The sequence below is a fragment of the Lissotriton vulgaris genome, chromosome 2_1 (genome assembly GCF_964263255.1).
Source record: "Lissotriton vulgaris chromosome 2_1, aLisVul1.2, whole genome shotgun sequence".
Lineage (NCBI taxonomy): Eukaryota > Metazoa > Chordata > Amphibia > Caudata > Salamandridae > Lissotriton > Lissotriton vulgaris.
This window is the reverse complement of record NC_141687.1, coordinates 1,661,142,892-1,661,167,824: the sequence shown is the minus strand read 5'-3', so window position 1 is coordinate 1,661,167,824 and position 24,933 is coordinate 1,661,142,892. Positions and strand designations below refer to the sequence as shown.

Here is a 24,933-nt window from a genome sequence, read left to right as displayed (position 1 = left end):
GACTTTTGGGGTCTTTATTTTAATACGTTATCACGTGGACCATCCTTGGTACTGAAGGCCAGAGCTTGTCACAGTGGGGGCAAGGAGATCCACTGGTAGAAGCAGTTTTGCATTGTTTATGTCATAGTTTGTTTTGGTAGTGTATCTGCTGTCTAAATCCCAATGTTTATGGGAGGCTATTAAACCTACCGATCCTCCGCTTCAACCTATAAACCTCACCAATCCCCCGCAGCAGCCTCGCTTATCTCTGTGTTCGTGAAATATTAGTGGTCATGACAAAATGACCTCATTCGAGACCTGAAATGTCATCTTTAGACACAACTTAAATGCCCTTCAGGAAACATGGGCTACTCATAACTGTCCTTTTTTCGTATTCATCTAATATTGGAAACCAGCTGGAAGGGATTGTAACTATGGACGTCCCAAGGGGGTCTGTCCATTTATATTTCATGCTGTCTAAAGGGTTCAATTTAGTCATTAAACTTCAATGAGCAACTGGCTGCTTGGAGTTAAAATGAATTCGTGGAGACCACAGCAATCCCTGCTGCTTAATGTTTATGTCCATCCAAGTGCACGAACAAAAAGGCTCACCTAAACATTCGGCTCTAAACTGTGATCTGGCTGGGGATTTTCCTCACGCCGATGGCTTGCTCACTGGGGACTTACACACTAACCTTTTCCAGGGAAACCCAGTGTAATTTGGAGTTCTTCTATAACTCCTTCCGCCGGCATTGAAGGACCAGTTTAAACCCCAAACTCAACCACATTGTGGTTTAGGGGAGCGCTGTGTGTTGCAACTTAATAGCGCTGGTTTCATCATAATAAATGGTAGGTCCGCACAGGACATTCCCTGTAATTGGACATGGACTAATGGTTGAAAGTACTCCTACCTAGACTACACCATCTGTAACACCGCCTTGTTCTCATACCTGGAAAACGATAGCATTATAGAGCGATCCGAGAGCGACCACGGCCCACAAGTCGTCACCTTAAACCCAGCTCACCACGATCCTTCAACTACTACCAAGGGAGTCCACTCCAAAAACTTGAAACGTTTTAAGATGAAATCATGACCTCAGTATTCACATCGTGAAGGAATGCCTTTTACTTACATTTGGGGGTTTCCCTTCAACAGCCTCTCCCATCGCTGATTGGTCAAACTTCTGTTCTCATTTTTTAAACCTCTTTCCATCACATTTGCACTCCCATACGGATTTTCGCAGCACTCAGTTCCCTATTTCACAGCAAAATACGGTGCTAAAGAAGATCAGAAACCCCTCCCTGCGGGCAATTAGGAAGCACCTTGTCTCTAAGGCTACAAAATCTCACAAAACTACAGACAGGCCTACCAAAAGGACAAACAATCCCACTTTTACAATTCTGGTGTAAGCTTCTCTGGGAAAGCAAAAACCAGAACTCAAGAAAATTCTGGGTGCTAATGAATAGACAAATCAACAGAACAACCAGCCAGGGGAGTGCAAATGGGTCAAATTTTTTTCTGACTTGCCACTTTAGGGCCAATGGAGGAGTGGAACCAACGGCAATTAACAATTCCACACTGACTAAAGATAGCCCTATGGAGAGCCTGGACTGTTCATATGAGTCAATGCAATATCAATGCGAAAAAAATTCCATCACCCAAGTAAGGCTAGCTAAAACACTTTCAAAAGCAAGACCAGATGGAGGTCGAGGTCCAAATGGCCTGCCACAGGCGTTTAAATCAAATATTCCTTTATAGTCAAAACAAATAACTCTTACATTTTACACTGAGGAGCTCAATCATACCTGACTCATAGCAAGGTGCAATAATCCACCCAATCTACAAGTCAGGCTCCCACTCGTCCCCAAACAATTATAGGTTGATAGCCTTACTGGACAATGAGGCAAAGTACTTTGCAAGTATCTTACTCTAAGAACTGAGCTCTTGGGCTGACCTGAAAGGTCTGATCCCAAAAAATCAAACCGGTTTCATTGCAAACTCTGGCACCATGTCCAACTTATTGGCATTATCAGTACGCCTCGATAAAGCACTAATTTCATCTATGGTGTTTTGTTTTGTTGACTTAAAAGCTGCTTTTGACCGGGTCCCTGGGGCTGCACTTTGGCAGAAGTTAACAAAATGGGGCAACCCTGTCAAACTTTTGAGGCCATAGTCCATCTACATAATAACACCTGAAAACAAGTTAAGATTGGCACTGGCTCACATCTGTCTCGAAAAATCAAGATGACAAGGGGAGTCTAACCGGGATGTGTGCTAGCTCAATTCCATTTTACCTTGTTCATCGCCGATCTTTTCTACAAAAGTCTTTCATATGCCAAAATCGGCATCTGCTGCACAGATCCGACTAGAATTGGGCCTTCTAAATTACGAAATGCTAACTGCCTATATAAAACTGCCATAAGTTAAGGCAAGCCGGAGTTGGTTCTCTCGAGTCACTGTTATGGTCTGATATTAGCTTTAGTAATCCTGGTGGGTCCTACAGTCGTTTTTTTCACAAATGCTTTCAGCAATTATCAGCAAGCGATCTCTGGAACTTTAACCCTAGTAATACAGCTTTTAAAACCAGTATCAAGAAGCGCATCCGTATGTGGTCTCATACCACCGATAAAGTACTCTTCGCCAAATGCAAGCATGCATGGGCAGTAATAAACTTCTACCAGTTGGCTTCTCTTTCACCATACCTGCCCTGCACATATCCCCTGTACCCTAAAGTTGCGGTTTATGGCACTTAGATTGGGATAATGGCATTTCCTGAAACATTTCCCACTTTTGCGTTGCCCATCAGACGAGCTACAGTGCAGGGGCTGTGGGGACTTGGTGGAGTCTTTGGAGCACGTTGTATGCCTCGGCCCAGCATTGCTGACTCGGCGCAGACTAAAACTGAGGCCAGAGTGGAACAGATTGGGAGTTCCGTCTTGTAGGCAGGCAATCATCGTGGCATTGAACCCAGAGAACACTACTCTAAATATAAGCTTCACAATCTTTATTCTCGGTCTCGACCAGCAAATTCCAGGCCCTGTACCAACCTCAAGGAACGTGCAAAGTGATTAAAACAACGGCACATCCATGAAGCACTATTCCAGCAAAATGTGTGTACTCGGCCGCAGCAATAATCTGGAATGTGACCCTGATGACCTGATATGGACCACCGACAATTGACAGCTGAGACATCAAACTATCTATTCTTTGGGACACTTTACAACTTAGTCTTATCTGTAGTTTTTAGCAGAAATTGTATTCTTTTTATGTTAAGTTTTTTTTAACGATTTTATGCTGCCACGTGGTTTATGTAAGTGATGGCTATTTTGCATTCGAAGAAACGTCACATCAAACACAAAACATTTCGAAGATAATAATTTTGTGTTGTCTTCCACTTCTATATGCCATGAGGAGCTTGGTTTTCCTTAATCAAAGATTTCACTAAATAAGCCCAATTATCACCCAGGCTCTTAATTCGGTCCAATCTTCTTACCTTCAATCAATCCCAGTTTGATCCAATGTTCTTGTCACTTTTAATCAACCTGCTATCAGGGATTCATCGAAGGTGGCTGGGTGTATGAATAGGACACTCGCTACTCGTTGTCAGTTCAGTATTACACTTTTCTAAATCGGTTTCCCATTGGGTTGGTATCACCACTCCGCATGTCTGTCACTGTGATGGGGTCTCTGTCCAGGCATTTTTACATTTTGAATCTCTCAGCAAATTGTACTGTATTTATTCAAAATGCTTTTTATTTCCTATATGGAAAAGAGAATTCTTTGTTCAGCATAGAACAGCTCTTTGGTGTGTGAACAGGACACTCCTTTCTTGTTGTCGGACCGGTATTACTCCTTTCCAAATCTGTCTTCCATTGGGTTGGTATCACCACTCTACGTGTCTGTCACTGTGATGGTGTCTCTGTCCAGGCATTTTTAAATTTTGAATCGCTCAGCAAATTGTACTGTTTATTAAATGCTTTTTAATTCTCACATGGAAAAGATACAACTTAGTTCAGTATAGAACAGTTCTTTGCTTTGTAACTTTACTAAAGTGGGATGTTTGTTTTGCTGTAAGTTCTTTTTAAAATCTGCCTCGACATGCCGAAAGACAATATAGTTCTTAAATGTAGTAGTCTTATTACATTTTGGTCTTAACAACTCAATTTTGAATATGTATTGTATGCGTGTTCTACTTTTATGATTATTTTTTAATCAAATAAAGTACCAATTCTAATTCTACCACTGGCGTATTACCTGGCCGAGGCTGTCCTTATTCTCTGCATGAGTAATTGTGTTTTTATCATACCGGGTGGAGCAATCCTGGTAGTTATGATCACCCAATCTTAAATAGGGCTACATATCTGAGAGGACAGGTGCCTATATAGTGGCACTCTGCGCTTACGTAAAAGTCTCTGGTTTTAAATGTGGTACTTTATGAATTAACATTGTTTTACATCCGAGATCTCCAATTGTTCCAATCTATGCTCTTTCTCCGGACAGGCACCAAAGACAGGCGATGCCTGGGCCAATCAGAACACATTCACTCTTCTTCCATTTACAATAAAACTTCAGGCTTTTATTGTGAATGGAAGAAGAGGGTGAATCTGTTAGCTATTTCGCAGCCCTAAAATCCTGTTATGTTTTTCAAATACATGAGCATCTCGGCTTCCCCTTAATGTCGCCGCTTTCCCATAGCATGTAGTCCATGCCAAACACGAGTGTACTCTAAATGGATGCATCCTATATTTGCTTTGGATTATTCAGCACGCTTATTCCTGTGTCTAGACCTCCTTTCAATAGTCTTAATTTGTTTTACAATGGTAAATTATGAATTGTAACTTTTATATATTGGCACTGCACTGTTTTGAGGGTCCGGTATAAGCTATCAAACTACAATCTGAAAAAAATGTTTTTACCCGCCTCGGCTGGCTGTGCGGCGTGCAAGGCCCCTGACAGCCCAGCAGCCCTTTTCCTCAGCTCATAGCATGCGTCAGTTGTAGCTCCAGGCAGTCGGCCTGCTTGTCTTTGTGAGCGTGGGTGGGAAGTTGGCTCACCTGTCCTGGGCACATCCCAGAGCTGGATTCTATTGCCATGTGTGTCCTGGCACCGAACCATCGGATTTGGCAGCTGGGCAGGTACCTCTGCCACTTCCGGTGAGTCCAGTCGCGTTTCTGTTTGTGTCTGACTCGGTGGCAGGACCAAGAGGGAGCTGGTGAGTGAATGATTTGACGCTTGTGGATGCCTTATTGTTCCTGTGTTCAGGTTGCCAGTACTCATGGTTTACCCTCTTGTCGTTCACAGGAGCGGAGGGTGAACATCGCGCAGCAGCTGATGCGGGGTCCAAGTTCCTTCATCCCCGTTGGCCAGGTAAGAGCAAATATGCTTCGGTTCTGGGCAGATGTGGCTTTCACGGAAAGCCCCGAGGGATTTGACGGTTTTCTAATCCATGTCTTTATCACCGTCACATCTATCGTTGGATTTGGGGGACACTGTTCTGTCTGCAGAGAATGTTTTGTGCTGTTCTCATTTTTCCCTTGTAAGTCTGTGTTGTGGGTCACGGTGACACTGTGCGGTTGGGGACAGAACTTGGAGCTGGTGAGTGTGCCTACTTAACTACCCCTTACTGCTCTGAGGGAGTTGGTGTTTTTTTTTTTGTAAAACTGTAGACCGCTGTTTTTAATAATAGAAACGATGGTTCTTACACCTGACACAAGGCAATACCTTTTGATTTAAACAACGTTTTTATATTTACATAGCACCAGACAGCCCTCTCTATGCACGAGTCTCATATTTTTCCTTTGACCAAGCTCACTTCAGCCTTTGACTAACTTGACTTTGAGTGACTGCATTCTGCTCTTTCAGAAAGAGTGCGCATGGGGCCGTATTACGTTTTGGCATTGATTGCACCCAACGCACCTTTGGAAAGGTGCGCCAACAATGCCAATGGAGCCCCATTATGGTGAATGCGCTCCCTTGGGGGGCAGCACATTCATGTGAAAACAAAGGAACGGCTTTCTCTGTTTTCACAGTGCAGGCGGGTGCAGTCAATGACTGGCCCTGCCTGCATGGGGATGTCTGAGGGGTCCATGGGACCCCCTTTACCCCTTGCAGAGGGCTGCTATCAGGGGGGGCACATTGTCAGTGCACCACCTTTTAAATGGCGCACTGTCGATGCGCCTCATGCGGGCACTAAATACACCTGCTGGTGATGGGGAAATGTGTTCGAGGTTTTCTTAATAACTGTAGGTGATGGGTTTGAAATTAAAATCTCCATACCACCTTTGGGTCGCCCATGGGCCAAGGTATATAGCTGGGGTCTGTATAGACGTAGCCATATAAATGGAAATCTTCCATGTTTCCTGCAAGCATATTATATGGGCTGACTTTATGGTGTTTAAACTGAACAATGAGGATTGATTAGATTTTAAACGATCCAGGACATAATTATTGAATGCTGATCTGTGGTGCTTATGGAGTTTGTATGGCGAAGCACCAACTGGGGTCGCACCAAGTCCCTGATAGAGCCTTTTCTCTGACCGCTCAGTTTCGATATTAACCACCCCTAGGGCTCTTTCGAACATGCAGTCAATCACCATGTTTTGTGGGTGGGCTCCTCCTGTATCTTTCTTTTGACCATGATCACGCCTGTTCGGCAAACCAGACCATTCCTCTAATGGGATAACACCATCAGGCGTTAAATAGTCCTAGGCAAGCTATGTTCAAGGGGAAGACTCTTTTAGAGGGACATGGTTGTACTCCTTCAGAGGAAAGAGGGTGGGGCAGCCCTGTAAGTGTGATGGTGAATCATCCACCTATGAGCAACTGCAGAGAGTTGGTGCAGGGTCCAGTGCACCCTGGAGATTGTGCAGGGTCCAGTGCACCCTGGGACAGGGAGTCTCACCAGGGCGAAAGAGCATCCCAGAGAGAACGTGTCCAGTCAGTTTGAGCTTTTGTGTTACAGAACGGTTATGGGTGGGAAACATTGCACTGCTCAGAGTTGGCTTTTGATATGGTGAGTCAGTATGGTAAAGATGAAGTTTCATTGTTTTCTGATCTTTCTTGAGACTGTAAAGAATAAAGCTGCGACTGTCAGTCTGCATGTGTTATTTTGTAGCGTTTGCCATGGTCTTCAGGTGCGGTTTAGGCATCTGTGGAGCTGTGTTTAAGTGATGATAATCTTGTAAGGATATTTGGCAGGTCTAGAATTACTGGTTTCCAACCCGTGGTGGCTGAATAGGACTTTTGCAGTACGAGCTAGCCCTGCTATCTGCTGCTGGGGTTTGGGATTATTTTCTTTAGGTACGACAGCCATCATTACCACCAACTCCAGACCCCCAAACCCTCTAAAAAGCGTGATAGATGCCCTTAAATGTAATACCTGTCCTACTGTAGGTTAAGAGGCAGCCTATGACTGCCTGTGCAGGCGGAGCATAAATCTGCCCGCGCCAGCGGTCACCCGACCAGTTCTGTCCTTCACACATCACCAACAGCCTCGGGCGTTCGCTGAACCAGAGCTAGGTCTGCGCTGCTTACGTAAGGTAGCAGTGACTAATCCTACCGGAAACTGTGGATATTTTTGGCTTGTATATGGCTGATTATTCATATCAGCTCGCAGGCACCTCCAAGTACACTGGAAGCAAAGTATTTAATGTACTAGGCTTTGCTGACTGTACAGCCGTTTAGTCGATTCATCAAATTTCCAACACCTTGTACTGCAGCACTGCAGCATAGTCTGGGTGAAAATATCTGTTAGGAGGTCCGAACAACGGCTATGGTGGGTGTGTAAGTTGCTTTGTAGCAATACTTGTACGCTGTTAGTTGAGAGTGGAAGGGGATAGGGGATTGAGCAGATTTTTAGACTGGTTTCCATGTCTCCTTTCTCTTACTCTGCAGTCGGAGGAGCGTCTGCTCGTCCACCGATGAGAGGCTGTCGCAACTGCTTGCTACAAGTATTTATGGCAACAACGCCTCCTCTGTTACTAGTTCCTAAGGGTAATTTTAATTGAGCAACAAAGCGGCTGAAGTACTGCATATACTCTTTAAGTGCTTAATTTAGACTATCTCCTAAGAAGAGATACCCTAGTAGAAGGAAGTTCAATTTGGGCGCCTGGGGAAATTGTAATATTTTCATTTAGTGTTTTGAGAATAAATGGAGCCGCAAATGGTATGTTTCAATTTTTATTTAACTTTTGAACTTTCTCTCAGACCTGGATACCTGTCACGATTTTGCAAATAAAGGAGCCACATTTTGTCCTAACAGCTAGGGCGGTCGACCTCTAATCTGGGGAACCGGGTTCGAGTCTAGACAATGACGCTGAACATCCCGTGATTCTGGGAAAATCACTTAATCTCCCAGTGCCTAACAAAAATGATGAATGTGTCATGTAACACAACTAGTGCTATGTAAGGCCCTCTGATACCAGTTACCGGGTCAAGTTAGCGCTATATAACTCCGTAAAAAAAACTACGCTCACAGGTACATATTGGTGTTATACTACAAATGTATGTTAACATATACCTGTATTAAAGGAAATGGCATTCTATTTTTTAACTCTCCATGCTGTCTATCTACCTGGCTGTTGCCTGGATTTGATGAAAGACCCAGTTGAAAGTCTCACAACAAGCACCATTTTCAGTATTTTTCTGCTTTTAAAAATAAATACAGGAAACTCATTGTTTTCTGTCGCAGAAAAATACTGAAAATGGTTCTTATGAGACTCCCCATGCGAGCTTTAATGAATTACAGACAATAGCTGAGCAAACGGACAGCCAGGAAACAGAATGAGATTTCCTTAAATACAGGCCTATGTTAACTTATATTTGTAGTATGACACTAACATGTACCTGCCGATTTTGCTAAAACTTGACAGGCATCCATGTATGAGCACACACCTAAGAATTGAATAAACGTGGAAACCTACCATTTTCCGGCTCCATTTACACTCAAAACACAATAAATATGGAAAAATACCAGTAAGATGGCCAGAAAAAAAATATGGATAAATGCAGACAAATGTTAAAATAAAAAATACCATAAAACCGGGAGCCCTAATTATAATATGCCATTAAACCACTTTTAGTGCTCATGCTTCAGCAACCTTCTCCTGTATCCCTTGATATTTTAGATTCTCTTACTTGAATACCTATTGTCAACTCATCTTGATATTCTCCAGTCATGGACTACCTTTAGTTGAATGCGCAAAAAGTGGTTAGTAGTACTCCGCTCCTCACATTTTTGTTTGTTTTTCTTTTGTTTTTTTTTTTTAATTATTTTAAAAAGACTTTTCTGGTTGTCTGCCATAACATATCATCGAAGTTGTTAGTGGGACCATGAAAGCAGTTCTGTGATTAATGTCGACAACCTAGTAAGATCTGCTAACCTTGGTTAGGGTGACCAGATCTTGTGGCCCAAAGTACATCTTGCAAAAATAGAGTAAGGACTACAATTTTACGTTAACGATGTAGGAAAGAAAAACAGCCCTCTTCAACAAACTCAGAAGGACTAAGCAAATACATAAAATGTAATTGTAAAACCATCTTACCTGTTAATAAAAGTGCTTACTTATAACAGCTGCTAACTAGCTCTGTTTTGGAACGCCTAAAAAAGTACCTTTCACTGTTTTCAGTTGACCCTCTTTAAAAACTGGGACATGAGCCAAATATGCCGAGACTGCTGTTGAAATCCAGGGACTGTCCCGGCAACTCGGATGCCTGGTCACCCTAGCCTTGGTACATAGCAGAAAATGTCTCCCTGCTGGACTCTGGTTGTGCCTGCCTCCATGTTCAGCAATGGTTTTAAATCCACATTTAGCACAGTGACATTGATGTGAAGTCCTTTTCCAACATTACAAGAACTGAAAAATAGTTTCAGAACCCGAAGTTTATTAGATGAATGACTAGCCATAAATCCACAATTTACACGGTATTTTGCTCGTACAACATTTGGTTTAGACTTTAAATAATATCTGCTCCTCATTCCCATACCTCTCCAGCCCACTCTTTTCGTAGCTGGCATTGTATGATGGGGGTAGCTATTAATGTTTTGTAAAACGAATTAATGCTTTGTTGTAGAGATAGTGTATTGGGGACATCTGTAGTCATGCAAGTTTTACTTTTGGTTTAGCAGCTCTGTAAATTACGACTTACTAAGTTCTTCCGGTTGGATATAAAGGCCTTGGTTCTCAGGTGAACTTAGATGTGCCACTGTCACTAATTTTTGGCCACTTGCCCAATCTGTGGGCTGAAACACTGGGCCTTTTATACAGGGAATCTTTGTGTTTGGGCTGACACTACATAAAGCAATAAAAGAGGGTTGTTGAGTCTCGCACATTGTGATCGGTGGTGTAGTCAGGGGACTTGTATTTCTTTAACGCTGACACTCCAGTATCTTTTGCAGATTGTCCAGGAGGGTTCGCAGAAGGACGGGCGGCATCTCTTTCTTGAAGCTTTTGTTTCCACTGGCCGCGTGGACCATACAACCATGGTGATGGGGTTGCACCCGGAGTACCTTGCCCGCTTCTGGAAGACACAGTACCACCTGCTACACATGGATGGGCCTCTTCCCTTCCCAGAAAGGCACTATGTGGCCATCATGGTAAGCTAAGAGTCGGGGTTTGTGGACGATGACATTTAAAATAAGCCTAGTACAGTGATTTGTTGGTAGCTGACGCTGCATGTGTTTTGGGGTGAGGGTGGGGATTGAGGGTGAAGGGTAGTGCTTAGGCATGGTATTAGTTTTGTAGTGATGAGTTCGGACCCCTAAGAAATGACTACTTAAGTCTCGCACTTTGAGAGGGTCCCATGTTAGCCCTCTCACTGTATTAGGAAAGCATAGGCCCATGGTTTACCGGTGTATTTGGAGTTCTGCTTTTCAGTTTGTGCAACAGTATATTGTCGCGAGTGCTTGAGGTTCATGGTGGGTTTGTCATACTTTTCTTTCTTCCTTCCCTCTACGGCAGGCAGCAGCACGGCACCAGTGCTCGTACCTTGTGAACTTACACATGGCAGAGTTCCTGCAGGTTGGTGGGAATCCAGAATGGCTGCATGGTTTGCAGTGCGCCCCTCGGAAACTGCGAAACCTGAACGAGATTAACAAGATTCTGGCGCACCGTCCCTGGCTCATCACCAAAGATCACATAGAGGTCAGGACAAAGGCATGAAATGGGGGTTTGGTATCTTGGATCTTATTAATCAATGATCGTTGATGGATTGTCTGTATTCTGCACAGCGATGTTGTGGATAGGAAGGCATGGAAATGCCCAGTAGTGCTCTTGGTTTAGTGAGAAAGAAGGCTTGAACTGATTGTGGGCAGATTTGGGGTGGGATCAAGGACGTACTTTCAGTGAGTTTTTCTTCACTTGCTTGGTTCTTCCTTAGTTTTGGAGTATCTCTTGTTCTTGGCTTTACATTGTGATGCTCCTATAATGGAAGGTTAGATCTCTGCAGCTGACTGGGCTCTTCTGTTAACCAACCATCTTCTTTTATTTCACACAGACTCTCCTGAAGACTGAGCAGAGCAGTTGGTCTTTGGCGGAGCTCATCCACGCCCTTGTACTACTCACGCACTACCACTCGCTCGCATCTTTTGTATTTGGCTGTGGCATCAACCCAGAGAGTGATCAAGAAGGGGGGCGACCGCCCTCTCCTCGGAACTGTGAAAGCACCAACCAGGAGGACATGATGAATGGCAGTGGTGTAAGTGAGCAGAATTCAGATGGTCCTCTGACTGGTTGGTGCAGATGTCCTGGACATTACCACTCTTGTTTGTGTGCTTACTTGGGATAGCTAGATGTTCAAAACCCATCCCAAGCACCTTCCACCAGGCCTTCTGCAACCCTATAGGCTTTATGAAAAACTGGAGGGGACACGTAGAGGAGTAGCAAAAGCATACATGTCACCCTTGCTTGAAGAGCAGGCTTTTCCTGCTTATTTCTTTAAAAAGTTGCTGTGTTGATGGGTATTTCATCGTAGATGAAACTGAGCACAACTGTGAGCGAGTGCAGGAAATGTGCTGTAGTGAAGAAACAAGCCAGAGGAAAACTAGAGATTTGATGAAGTGGTGACAGTTCTGTAGTAATATGATGAAAGTGGCTGCTCTTATGAGCAAAATCAGCAACCTGCTAAGGCCCCCATGCAGATCGAAAACTTACCAAAGATTTGGTTTGTGGGGGTAGATTGGAGGGGGGGGGGGGGCGCGAATGATCTGGTGAGAAAAAAACTGTGTTCTAAAGCATTTTAAAGAAGGGGGCAGCACAGGTTTGGTATAGGGTTTGGGGTTGAGGTATATGTACACATTGGAAATGAAAAGGGGTGAGGTTTAGGTTTTGATATAAAAGCATCGCCATATTGTGTGCGCTCTAAAGGTTGAGTAAAGCATTAGCAAACTGGGTAAATAAGTGGCCCCAACTGACTTCTTAAACCTCTTGTCTCAGGGCCGGGACGCCATGCAGGAGGTGGAGGCCCTGATGGAGCGGATGAAGCTACTCCACAAATGCCAGCTGGAGGAGGAGGCGGCCAGCCAGGAGGAGATGGAAACTCGCTTCGAGAAGGAAAAGACTGAGAGTTCATTTGTAACACCCGCAGGTAGGCATAATACGATGTATAAACCGGGGGACCTGGAGGGCTGAGGGATTCTGCATCCAACTATTTAATTCTGGTCCTGTCACGGTTTACCTGCCAAGGTTTCACGGTTTTCATCCGTGACCTTTCTTGCTATTTCTTTCTCTGCTCCACGGTAACAAACTAAATGAATGTTCACACTCTAGCCTTCCGATCTGGCAAACTTTCTTTACATTAGATTTGTGGTTGGGGACGGTGTGGCGTGAGAGGAGCAGTTTTTGTTGGGTGAAGCGAGCTATGCAGGTAAAGAGTAGAGGAGCTGTATAGTTAGCGTTTACTGATTAAGAACAGGAATGAAGAACTCGAGGATTTCTTAAACCTACACACTTATAGCTGCTATGGGGCTGTAGTGGTGGGGCAAGGAGGGGGGCGATTTAAGAAAAAGAGCAATCCACTTACTCCACTCAGTCCGACGTAGGAAACTGGAAGCACACACTCTCCTAGCCAATCAATGCTGCTGTCACCAGAATGACAGCAGTGTCATGATTGGTCGGCGCTCACACAGGGACTGGGAGTCTCCGCATGTTCACCCAGGCTGTGCAATTCAGCTGTGTGAAGAACATGCTATGGGCGCATGACTGTATGGCCGGCACAAGACGGCCGGCACAACGGTCATGCACACTTAGAAAGTGTCCACCACTCCTCCCCTGCTCTGCGGACAGCCCAGCTCCGCCCTCACCTAAACAGAGCCAGTTTGGCATAATAAGATGGTGGTATCATTTTATTTTTCCTGTGGGGCGACGCTCCCCGCCTTAGCGGAGGAGCTGCTGCTGCTTACACAGATCTTAACTGACTGAACCTATTTAGGGGCGAAAGCTTGCCTAGGGTGTAAAGAAAAGGAGCTAGTTTATTCTCGGCCTGTAGACAAGTAATAGAACAGCCTAACAGTCTGTTCTCTTTTCCCCCAGCCCATCTTACTCGAGTCTTCTTCCAAACTCCCTCTTGTTTGCACTTAGGTGTTCATCTTGTGACACTAGCAAAAGTTAGAATACCATGATCCTCTAACCTCATTGCCTGTCCAATTTGTCTCTAGATTTGGCAGATCGCACTCTCCCTCCCAGTGTCCTCTGCTTTGTGGAAGATCCAGAGTTCGGTTACCAGGACTTCACCCGCCGAGGAGAGCAGACGCCACCCACATTTCGAGCACAGGTTTGCCTCAAATTCTTTTTTTTTTTTTTTTTTTTTTTTTTAAGCCCTCCTCCTTTTGAACTTAAACTTCACATTGCCAGAGTGGAGGCCTCTAAAGACTAGTGTCAACTGTGTTGCCCTTGAACCCATGCTAGGTTTTAAAGCATCTGTCTGATTGGTTAGATTGAAGGGAGCCTTTAGTGATAAAGTGAACAAGAGCAGTGTTTACATTGTGATGCCCCTATAAAAAAATGCAATTTGTCTGATATGACTTTTAAACAGTCTTGGTTTATCATATTATTTTTTTTCTTAAATACAGGACTACACCTGGGAGGACCATGGCTACTCGTTAATCAATCGCCTTCTGCCAGAAGTGGGCCAGCTCCTGGATGAGAAGTTCCAGATTGTTTACAACCTCACCTACCATACCATGGCCATGCACAGTGGCGTGGACACCTCCATGCTGCGCCGGGCGATCTGGAACTACATTCATTGCGTCTTTGGCATCCGGTGTGTTCTCTTGTCAGTCCTCTTCTAATCCAAGCCTCTTAAGGAAGTTGTCCTTCCTGTTATGTTTGGAGACTCCTAATCCCTGGGTGCTGGCATGAGTGAGGAGTAACTGGTTTTATTGCTTTGTTTGCAGGTATGATGATTACGATTACGGGGAAGTGAATCAGTTGCTGGAGCGCAGCCTGAAAGTCTATATAAAAACAGTGGCCTGTTACCCAGAGAAGACCAACAAGCGAATGTACACCGGCTTCTGGAGACACTTCCGGCATTCTGAGAAGGTACAACCTCAGACTTACTGTCTGCCTCTGCTCATGTGTCTTCAATCTCATGTTATGCAAGCATTGAACACTGCAGCTCCCACACCAGTGAGACCGATATGTGATCCAACTGGCAAAAAAAGAAGAAAGGTGGTAGTGTTCCCAAAGGGAAACGTCCGCACACACTCTACACAGAACACTTATTTCTAAATTAAGTACACATCATAAGGAAAAAGGTAATCAATAGGGTGCTATAGAAACTCAGGGCACCTACCACCTAAAGATGCCGTTTGTACACACTGAAAGTGTGTCACATGAATTCAAACAAAATTGAGAAGCTTTTGACAGCACTCCTGTGGGCCAGTGATTATAACAATTAGGGCATAAGTTAAAGGCCCCTAATGAATCAGACTCTAATAATTATAGAGTAAGCAAAAAACACTTGAAGAGGTGACATTCAATGGCAATTATTCAGATATAGAGTTCCAAGATATAGTCCACTTGTTATTTGTTTTCTTCAATCTTTATTCTTATAATTCCAAAACACAGGTATTCCCAGCAAAATTCCTGCAGCGCTGCAGAGACCGTTCGGTTGAGGATATGTGATAGCCCGACTTGTGCTTATCAACTTATCATGGTTGTTAATTTTACTTCTGCTACAACTCCGGTCTGCCCTCGAGTGTTCGTTTACTAGAACCTGACATTTACATAACATGCTGCCAATGATGACATAATTGTGTAGGTAGCGTACGAGCTGGGTCACATTTGACCATTGCGATTGATACTTTGGACCGGAAGATTCTCTCACGTTACATTACTACCCTTACTTCTCACCGTGTTACTCACACATCGGACAAATTAGTCCTTTCTACAATATCGGTCTACTTTGCCTACATTTGATGCCCATCTTACACTCCAGTTCGCCTTCTTTATGCCTTGAAAAAGTCCTTGTGCAGGACGAAACACGTGTTGGTGATGTCTAATTTTGCTGGGAATACCTGTGTTTTGGAATTATAAGAATAAAGATTGAAGAAAACAAATAACAAGTGGACTATATCTTGGAACTCTATATCTGAATAATTGCCATTGAATGTCACCTTGTCAAGTGTTTTTTTTGCTTACTCTATAATTATTAGAGTCTGATTCATTAGGGGCCTTTAACTTATGCCCTAATTGTTATAATCACTGGCCCACAGGAGTGCTGTCAAAAGCTTCTCAATTTTGTTTGAATTCATGTGATCCAACTGGCCCTGCTTGGCCCGGCCCAACAACACAGTATCCCATGTTTTCTCAATCCAGTCAGGGGTTTGTTGGAGTCATCCCATTTACGAATGGTGCACAGTTTAGAACGTCACTGATTCACCCAGGTCTTATGAAATCCGCTTCTGTGACGGGAGCATAGAGTTGTAGGTTTGTGGCTGCCATACAGTAACCTTCCTAAGAACACTTCTCTTTATTATAGCATACTGCATAGGCATGACTTCTTGTTTTGTGTTCTGTCTATTCCCCATCTTCCTCCCTCCCTCTGTCTGTGTCACCCTCCTACCTCCCTCTGTCACCCCACCTGGCCAGTGTCACCGGGCTGAGACCGCTTTCCCAGCGCGCTCAGACACCACCCTCCCTCCCCCCCCCCCCCCCCCCCCCTACCCGAGCACTTTACAGGTCTTTAAAAGGACCATTTGCATGTGAATGGGGCTTTGCTGTATTTCACCTTCTTAGTGCCCTTGCAGCTCTGGCCTCGCTGGAATGAATCTCCCGGCCCCCACAGAGCAGCAGAGTGTTTGCAGACACTCTTTGAAAACACTGGTATGATGTCTCGAGGTCCGCGGGCCGCCACGGAAGGCTTGCCGGGCCGTTGCCGGCCCGCAGGCCGTACTATGAGTACCTGTGATCTAAGCCAATGTGGCTAGCTTTTTATGCTGATCTGAGCTCAAGGTTTCCCTGAAGTTTTATCTTTAACGTAAGCACCTTTTGTGTGTGCACATTCGTCTTTTTTCCTTTTACAGTTGTCATACTTTTTTATTCAGGCTACCTTCGATGAAATTTATATTTTAAACGAGAATGTGACCCAATAGGTTAACTTGGTAATTGGACAAATGGGTAAGTCTGTCCCAACATTTTCCACCCCAAATGTTGGGAATGAGACGGTCATCCTTGCTACTGTTACCCATAGTTAGTAAAATGGACACCATTCTAGTTTAGAGATTAAACTTCGAATACTATAACTAGACATGCTTAATGTCTTTGATTTGTATCCGTTGGTCCTTGTCGTTTTAAAGAGCAATTTTGTGAGGCAGCCAGAGCCCTACTGCGCAGACAATTAACTGCGCAAGAGGCGGAAGAGGATTTGTACCAGGCCCACAAACGCCAGTCTGCTCTAAATCTCCCACCCCCATATTCAGCCCCTCCATTAAAGTCTTTATTGGTTCAAAACTTTTGCGCTGTCCCTCCCCTTCCATTCCCAGTACTTATACTGAATCTTTAAACCCTCTTGAGCGGTGGCTCCTGCTAGAGTAACAAACACTTTAAAAAAAAAAAAAAAAAAATGTTCATACCCTTCTCTCTATTAACTACACTTTGGAACCCCTTGCGTACCTTGCCCCCATATAACCTTTTTTGGACACCAGGACCGAGTCCTCTCATGGCTACCGCAACATCTTCATCTGAGTTGCAGCCAGCCCATCTTATCGTCTGGGACCAGTCCCATGGTACCGAAATGGTTGATGGGAAAGAAAGCTCTGTTGACCGATATGAGGGCCCTATTTTTATTGAATTTGATCATTTTTGGTATTATGGGACTGAAACTCTCAAGGAACAAAATTCTTAAATGTAACGCATACACTAAAGCACACTTTCTGAGTAAAGTGCTAACTTTTTCCAAATGTGGTGTAATTCTACATAGCTGTTTTTCTGTATCGGAGAGAATTTTCCTATGGGAATTAAGGGAAATCAATGTTTTGGAGCATACTCTTCCCCCCTCCCCCCCACACACACACATTTTTTCGGGCCCCTTATTGATGGATTGGGGTGAAACTTCCATGAAGGAGCAGAGGTCAGTGAAGTTTGTTTTGTAAAGTGCTATGTCGATTCGTCATACAGTGCCAGAGTTGTTAGCCAAACAAAAAAAAAACTCTTCCTTTTGTAAACTCTGACTAACTATAACATTGAGGAATTGGTGAATGTCTGAAAGTTTGTACTAGTTCTGAGTAGACTTTGATAATTTGAGGGATACCATTCCCATGGCTTTGGGGTACTTGGTGTTTCTAAGGACTAGATTTCTTTTTACTTTTTGTTTAACCCATTCTTCACTTTTCATTGCAGGTCCATGTGAACCTGCTGCTCCTGGAAGCTCGAATGCAGGCTGCACTCCTCTATGCTTTAAGAGCCATCACTCGATACATGACATGAGCTGCTCCTTGGTGCCCTTCTTCCTGACAGCACCTTCTGCACAGTTCCACCCCTTATATATATTTGGAGTTGCAAACCATCAGTAAAGATTTTCTTTCTGGAGGAGTATGCTGTGACACTGGAGGATGCTCAGCTCATGCACTGATTGCTCAAGGCTGCACTGATTCATCGTCACAACCAGTATTAAAGTTCACCTGGTCAAAATGTATGGGGGCTGGACCCCTGACTCGTACTTGAATGATGTGCCCATTGTGGATCGCTTCTGCTCTCCAACGCTAGTTTTCGACCAGGAGCTGTACATCCCTCTTCATGTGTTCAGTGCATTATACTGGCACACCACTGAAAGTGTGGAACTTCTACAGCCGGTCGGGGCTGTGGTCAGCTGGGACCAAAGTGATTCTGATGCAGATGCCCCTTGCACTTTTTCTGAATAAAAACAATATTTTCACCAAAGATCTCCAGCATCACTCGTCCACAAAGAGGCCACCTGGGACTAGTGAGACGTCCCCGCGGACCACGTGTGTACCCCTCAGGGTTGCTGTGGGAAGGCAGAATATCTGTTTTCCCTAGGCATCGAGAGTTAGTTTACTAATGTGAAACTGGGGCAGTGGAGAAGAGGGACGTGTACGCGCTTTGAACACCAGGCTTTAGTAACATCCACAATTGGTGCAAATGTCTCTTGCTGCAGCAGTTTAACGCTATTCAAAAGTTTGCACTGATGGGAGGGTGGTAACTGGGAGGGGGGGTGGTAGTAGGCAGAGTGCTGTATTGGGGGTTCATTTCCCCAAAGGACTGCTTCCTTCAAATGGGTTTCTTGCACTAGGGACTTTTAAAGAGAAGGGTTAAGTCTTAGATCGGTCTTTCACCCTTGTGCCATAGCGTAAATTGGAGAAGCAGGTATTTGTGGGCTACAAGCACACTCCGTGGAGAGTGGGGCATGGGTTAGATTAGGCATGTTTGCACATATTTTAAGCCAATGTTTTCCTTTTGTCCCCAATAATTCATCAGTTTATATCCTTTGTATTCATATTTGGTTGTAGAATGGTAGGATTGGGATTTTCAGCTTGGAGTCATTCGGCACCGGAGATCACTTTCAACAGGGGAGTGTTCATACAGTCTGCACTGTGGCTTGGTATTCAGGTAGTTTCTCTAAATTTCAGTGAGTGCCTGATTGGGGTGGCGGGGGGGGAACACAAACTAGGTACCGAGGACCAAAGAGCTGCTTTTTATTGGGGGGGGGGGGGGGGGCTGGGGCTTTGTTTAGAATACTTTCTTTCAGGTATTTGCCCGAGTGCCTATGGGTACTGTAGTCTGTTTCACGCTCTGGTTCTCGTGTATGCATCATGTGGTGTTGGTATGACTCTGGCTGCTTTGGTATGTTTTTAGTCTTAGGACGTATACTGATGTGTAGTCAACAGTATCTTCTCCCTGTCCTCGCTACATTGCTTACCTGTAAGAATTGGTACTTTAACCAGTCGGTGTCTCCTTGTGATTCTTTTTGACCATATACCTTTAGTTGGTATCTTACGTGCTCCAAAGATGGCCTTTCCCCCCCCCCCCCCCCCCCCCATGTGCAATGCCCAAGTTAAAAGCAATTGTTTATCCGTCTTGGAGCAGAAATTAGTACTCCTTCAAAGTCATGGCTGACATTGCAGCCATTACATGAGGTGTGCAAAGACCTGATCTGTGCTGCATGTGGCTCCGGTCGTCTTAAACCTTTGGCTTGCCACATGTGGCTTTGTTGACATTACTAAAGTATGAAAGGCCCTTTTTGCAGGTTGGGTTAACAAAGTGTGCCGGTTTGTTTCAAACTGCTGTGTACCAAACAGCATTTAAATTGTCACTGGCGTAAGTCTCTCATATACCATGTTGATTTCTCCCCCCTACCACCCCTAAGGTTTTTGGGATGACTGAGAAAGCTTTTTTTCCGACTAGGTATACCCATGGGGTTGGGGAGGGGTAGTGTTAGGCGGGGTTGTGGAGAGTAGAGGGGTAGTACTATAACTTTGCAACCAAATGTGCCTCTACATTTCACATAAGCTGTAGCCCTCCTCAGTGAAATGAAAGGAAGGCTTTTACTGTGATCGGGGGCATGTCCCCTATACTGCTGTACACTTTAGGGATTTTTGGGGGGGAGGGGTGGGATTGTTTTGATGACTCAACTTCTGCAGTAGAGTGAAATATACGCTCCTTTTTAATTTATTGTAATTTGACGTACTTGTGTTATTTTTTTTTTCTTTCGTAGTTGAAATTGTCTTTTGCTTGTTTTTTGTGTGGATTTTCTACTAATTCTGTTCAATGAGAAATAAAGACTTCTGTTTTTTCAATAACATGTGCAACATTGTTTTTTTTCCTTGTGCCAATAATCGTTTGCGCTCTCTGCTAGAGGTTGCTATCTGAGCTCCTGTAGGTAAAGCGGGTGGGGGCTCTCTGGGGCTAGAGTTTAGTGATAAACGAGTGAATAGTCCTGGAAATCTAACTTCGGTCTTAATCGCGTGTGACACTCTTCTAGAAACAAATGTCATTCTCCCTGGGCTGCCCCTTCGCTCTAGAGTCACATAGTAATGTGGGTAGCAGATATGCTGTGTATGCAGTTAACTGGGTGTGCTTAGCAGGAATGTTTAACCTAATTTTAGGAAGTGAAGTGGCATGTAATCTGGGTTGAGGGTTATGCAATGTTGAAGAATCGAAATTTGCCTAGCTTACGTAACGGTAAGTTTCAATTCTATTAAGGACACGGAGGCGAGGATTATGCTATATCTTCCTTCGCTTTATTAACATAAAGACTCCACAGCAGCTTAGGAAAAGAGATAATAACAAAAAATGCTTTAAACATAAAGCATTGACGGAATGTTCAACAAATCAAACAACAACTCCCAAGAGTCTTTGTATAATGATAGTCCATAGTCCTTCCCCCTCTGTCCATCACCACTATAAAACCGGACTTCTCATCTTCTTCCTCCTCTTTCTTCGCGCAGATCACGCTTGAGCCTCATTGGTCCTGTTTAGCACCGTCGTTGCCTGTCGAAAAAGGAACAGCATCAGCGAGGTGGTCCAGGAATGCGACAATAAGGCGAGGAGCATACAGTGACTAATACAGTACTGACAATGTAAAGGAAAACCCTTTACTTACTGCCATACGGGTGGGTAGAGACACCACTGTAGCCTAGGTGGGATAATCCTCGCCTCCGTGTCCTTAATAGAATTGAAACTTACCGTTACGTAAGCTAGGCAAATTTCGATTCTATGTCAGGACCGGAGGCTTCAGATTATGCTAGTTCAAAGCTTACTTACCACCAACTGGGCCAAATCCACCACCGGCTTAAAATAAAACCTCTTAATGGTGGAATCTGAGGACCAATCCGCCGCTCGCATTAGGTCCTCCAAACGAACACCCACCGAGAATGCCTTAGAGGCCATGGCCCCCCTGGCGGAGTGTGCTCCAAAGAGAGAAGTATTGATGCCTGCTTCTTGCATGACCCACCGCACCCACCGAGCAATAGTGGGAGAGGAGACAGCTTTGTGTGGCTTCCGCAGGGCAATCAACAACTGACGCTCGCCCGGAGGGCGCAAATCCAAGGTCAGGTCCTCATATGCTTTGAGGCATTGCACAACACACAACTTAGGAGTGTCAAGAAAAGCTGGATATGAAATGGACCGCGACGACGTTTTAGTGCGTCGGCCCATGGTAAAAGTAACCCCATCCGGGGAAAAAATGCGTGCAGAGACATCCAGCGCGCGCACGTCAGAGACGCGTCTACAAGAAACCAAACATAACAACATGGCTAACTTCGCCGACAGCTCTTTAAGAGACAGATAGGAATTGGCCGGCCAAGACAAGATCAAATTCAGAACCAAATTGACGTCCCAAAGGACGGAGTACCTGGGTTCCGGAGGTAGCGCGAGGCGGATAGCCCGCAAAAGCCGGCAAACAAAAGGATGTTCCCCTACTGGATGGCCATCGATGTTGTCGTGGCCTGCCGAAATCGCCGATCGAATAGCATTGATCGTTCTATATGCCAGGCCCTTGTCGGCTAAATGCGCCAGGAAATTCAGCACGGGAACGAGGCCTGCGACCAAGGATCCAAATCCCTTCGTAAACACCAACGCATCCACTTAAGCCAAGCGGATCTGTAACGCTTCGTCGTACTATCGGCCCATGCCTTAGAGAGCAAGTGCTCAGCCGACCCCGAAAGGCCTGGGAGCGACCATCGTCTCCTGAGAGCCTCCACGCCACGAGGCGGAGAGTTCTGCGTGACGAGGGGATGAGGTTCCTGATCCGGATTTGTCAGGAGCAGAGGAAACGGGGGGAGTAGGATTGGAAAATCCCAAGAAAGTTCCAGAAGAACCGGAAACCACACTTGAGACCTCCAGAGTGGTGTAACCAACACCAGCTCCGCTCCCGGGCGGCGTATTTGGGCCGCCGCTCGCATTATCATGGAGAACGGGGGAAACTCAAACGGTTGTTCCCGACTCCAGTCCTGCAAAAACGCGTCCGTGGCCTCCGCTAGAGGGTCCGGCCTCCAGCTGAAAAAACGCGGCAGCTGGTGGTCGAGACGGGACGCAAAGAGGTCCACCGAGAAGGGACCCCAGAGGGTGTGCAGCCACCGGAAAACCTCCGGATCCAGTTTCCACTGGCTGGCGTCCCTGAGATGTCTGGAGTGCCAATCCGCCACTTGATTGCACTGACCCGGCAGATACTCCGCCGTCACCGCAATGTGACGAGACAGGCAATAATCTCTGAAGTCCTTCGCCAAGTCCGCCAAGGCGCGGGAACGAGGACCTCCTAGATGGTTCACATAACGAACCGCCGAAATATTGTCCATCCGTAACAGGACACAGGCCTTGACCGAATCTTTGGTCCAACAACGAACTGCGAAGGAGCCGGCCAGAAGCTCCAAACAATTGATATGCAATCGTTGTTCTTCTGAAGACCAGGCGCCGCCGGTGGAAAAATCCCCGCACCGGGCGCCCCAGCCCGACCTGCTGGCGTCTGACTCTATGATCAGGTCCGGAGCCGAACCGAAGATCGCCCGACCATTCCACGCCTCCATGTGAGACAGCCACCATGACATTTCCTCCTTCACTTCGTCCGTGAGGGGGACCCACTGATCGGAACTCATCCCACGGCGCAGATGCTGCGCCTTCAGGTGTTGGAGAGCCCTGTAGTGCAATGGGCCTGGGAAAATCGCCTGGATGGAGGACGAGAGAAGACCCACCACCGTGGCGATATGGCGCAGGGACGTACGATCCCTCGCGATCGTCTGCCGAAGCAGGTGTCGTATTTTTGCGACCTTCCGACCCGGCAGGCTCAAGACCGCCTGCACCGAGTCCACCACGAAACCTAAAAAGGTGATCTGCTGAGTGGGAACCAAAACCGACTTGGAGCCGTTGATCACAAACCCCAGTCTCTGGAGCAGGCCGACGGCTTGTCGCAGCTGGCCCGCCAACACCTCCGGGCACTGCCCCATGAGGAGGATGTCATCCAAGTATACTAGCATACGGACCCCCTGACTTCTGAGAAACTCCACTACCGGGTGGAGAACCTTCGTGAAGCACCACGGGGCCGAAGAAAGACCGAACGGCAGAGCGGTGAATTCGAACACCTTGTCGTCCCACAGGAATTGTAGGAAACGACGATGAGGGGGGTGGATGGGGACGACCAAGTAGGCGTCTGTTAGAAACGGGACCCTGGCCGGCCAAGACTCGCGTCGAGGTCAGTCAGGGATCGCCATTTCTAAGTGTCAGGGCAAGGGAGTCGCACACCAAGATAACCCCTCTCTCGCCCTCTAGGTAACGTGGCGCGAGCAGTCAAGGCTAAACTTGGAGGCTATGTAGGTTAAGTGTTTGCGCGCGCACCCAGTAACAACACCCAAGGCCCACCACAAAGGAAACTCCACACAAGGTTATACAAAAATAGCCTTTGTATTATATCAAAAACACATTAGATAAAACATACACTTGGTTACACTGTGCCAACAGGCACGGGCAGAATTTACAAGGGGGATATTTACAAGACAGGGCCACCTGGACCACTGTCAGGAATCATCACTTTTTAGGAATAGTAATTAGCACATAGAATACTTTTAGAACCAAAATAAACGTGTATCACAAATTAACACACAACCAGTAATTACTGGTAGAGCATAAGAACCTCCTACGCAACCCTAACCACCTTAGGAAACTATTGCGCAGGGAACAAAAGACCTCAACTAGCAACACCTGTACTAGGAGGAAAGCAAACACCTAGGAATCACCAACATCTAGGGGTATAAGCATAGGAACATTACACATGATGCATTAACATTCAGCGGTGTAGGGAAGGAAGACACATGATGGATCCAAACACATTCAGAGGTGCGAGCACAAGACAACACATGATGCAGTACCTACATTCAGCGGTGTATGCAAGGAAAGACACATGATGGTTCAGAACACATTCAGCGGTGCGAGCACAAGCAATTGCGCAAAACTTCCCATGAGCCACAACCTGTGGCAGTCCCTGTGTCCCAAAGTCAGGGCAGGCTGTAATAAGCCAAAAAGTACACCCAGCCTAAACATAGCAACTGTCCACTAAAGTGCTGGACAGTTGTAAATATGATGCACCACTTTGGAGCCTCGCAGGCTCAGGATTAACAATGGGACCAAAGGCAATGGGGGAGCCTCGCAGGCTCTGGACAGCTGGTTGTCCCCTCGGGGAGCCTTCGCGGCTCTCGCACTGAAGAAATGCCCCCTGAGCCCTCTCAGGGCTCTACACAAGCCTGGCCGTTGTTGGAGCCTCGCTGGGCTCGAAACACGCAATGCCCCTGAGCCTTTCTGGGGCTCTAAAGCACAAAATGCGGCCGTTCGTGGGAGTCTCTCCTCGGGAGACTCTAATGCGGAAATGCCCCCGGAGCCCTCTCAGGGCTCCACACACGAATGGAGCAGCGTTGGAGCGGCCCTCTGCCAATCGGGGCCGCTCGAGGAACAAAGGACCCTGTCCCCGCACTCACCGGTACTTCGCTGGTGCTGCGGGGGCAGGAACACTGCCGG

General features: G+C 45.9%; 1 protein-coding gene across 2 annotated transcripts in view; it reads left to right on the top strand.

Annotated features, from left to right (window-relative positions):
• Window positions 1-20,231, top strand: part of SESN2 (sestrin 2) — a 57,577-nt gene extending 37,346 nt beyond the window's left edge. For both annotated transcript variants that reach the window (XM_086957590.1, XM_086957591.1), the window contains 9 exons: window positions 5,282-5,347; window positions 10,377-10,574; window positions 10,939-11,121; window positions 11,474-11,674; window positions 12,412-12,562; window positions 13,632-13,747; window positions 14,046-14,236; window positions 14,370-14,514; window positions 17,815-20,231. In XM_086957590.1, the coding sequence (XP_086813716.1) occupies window positions 5,282-5,347; window positions 10,377-10,574; window positions 10,939-11,121; window positions 11,474-11,674; window positions 12,412-12,562; window positions 13,632-13,747; window positions 14,046-14,236; window positions 14,370-14,514; window positions 17,815-17,901 (1,338 nt within the window). In that variant the 3' untranslated portion in view covers window positions 17,902-20,231. The remainder of the gene's footprint in view (window positions 1-5,281; window positions 5,348-10,376; window positions 10,575-10,938; window positions 11,122-11,473; window positions 11,675-12,411; window positions 12,563-13,631; window positions 13,748-14,045; window positions 14,237-14,369; window positions 14,515-17,814) is intronic.
• The last annotated feature ends 4,702 nt before the right edge of the window (window positions 20,232-24,933 follow it).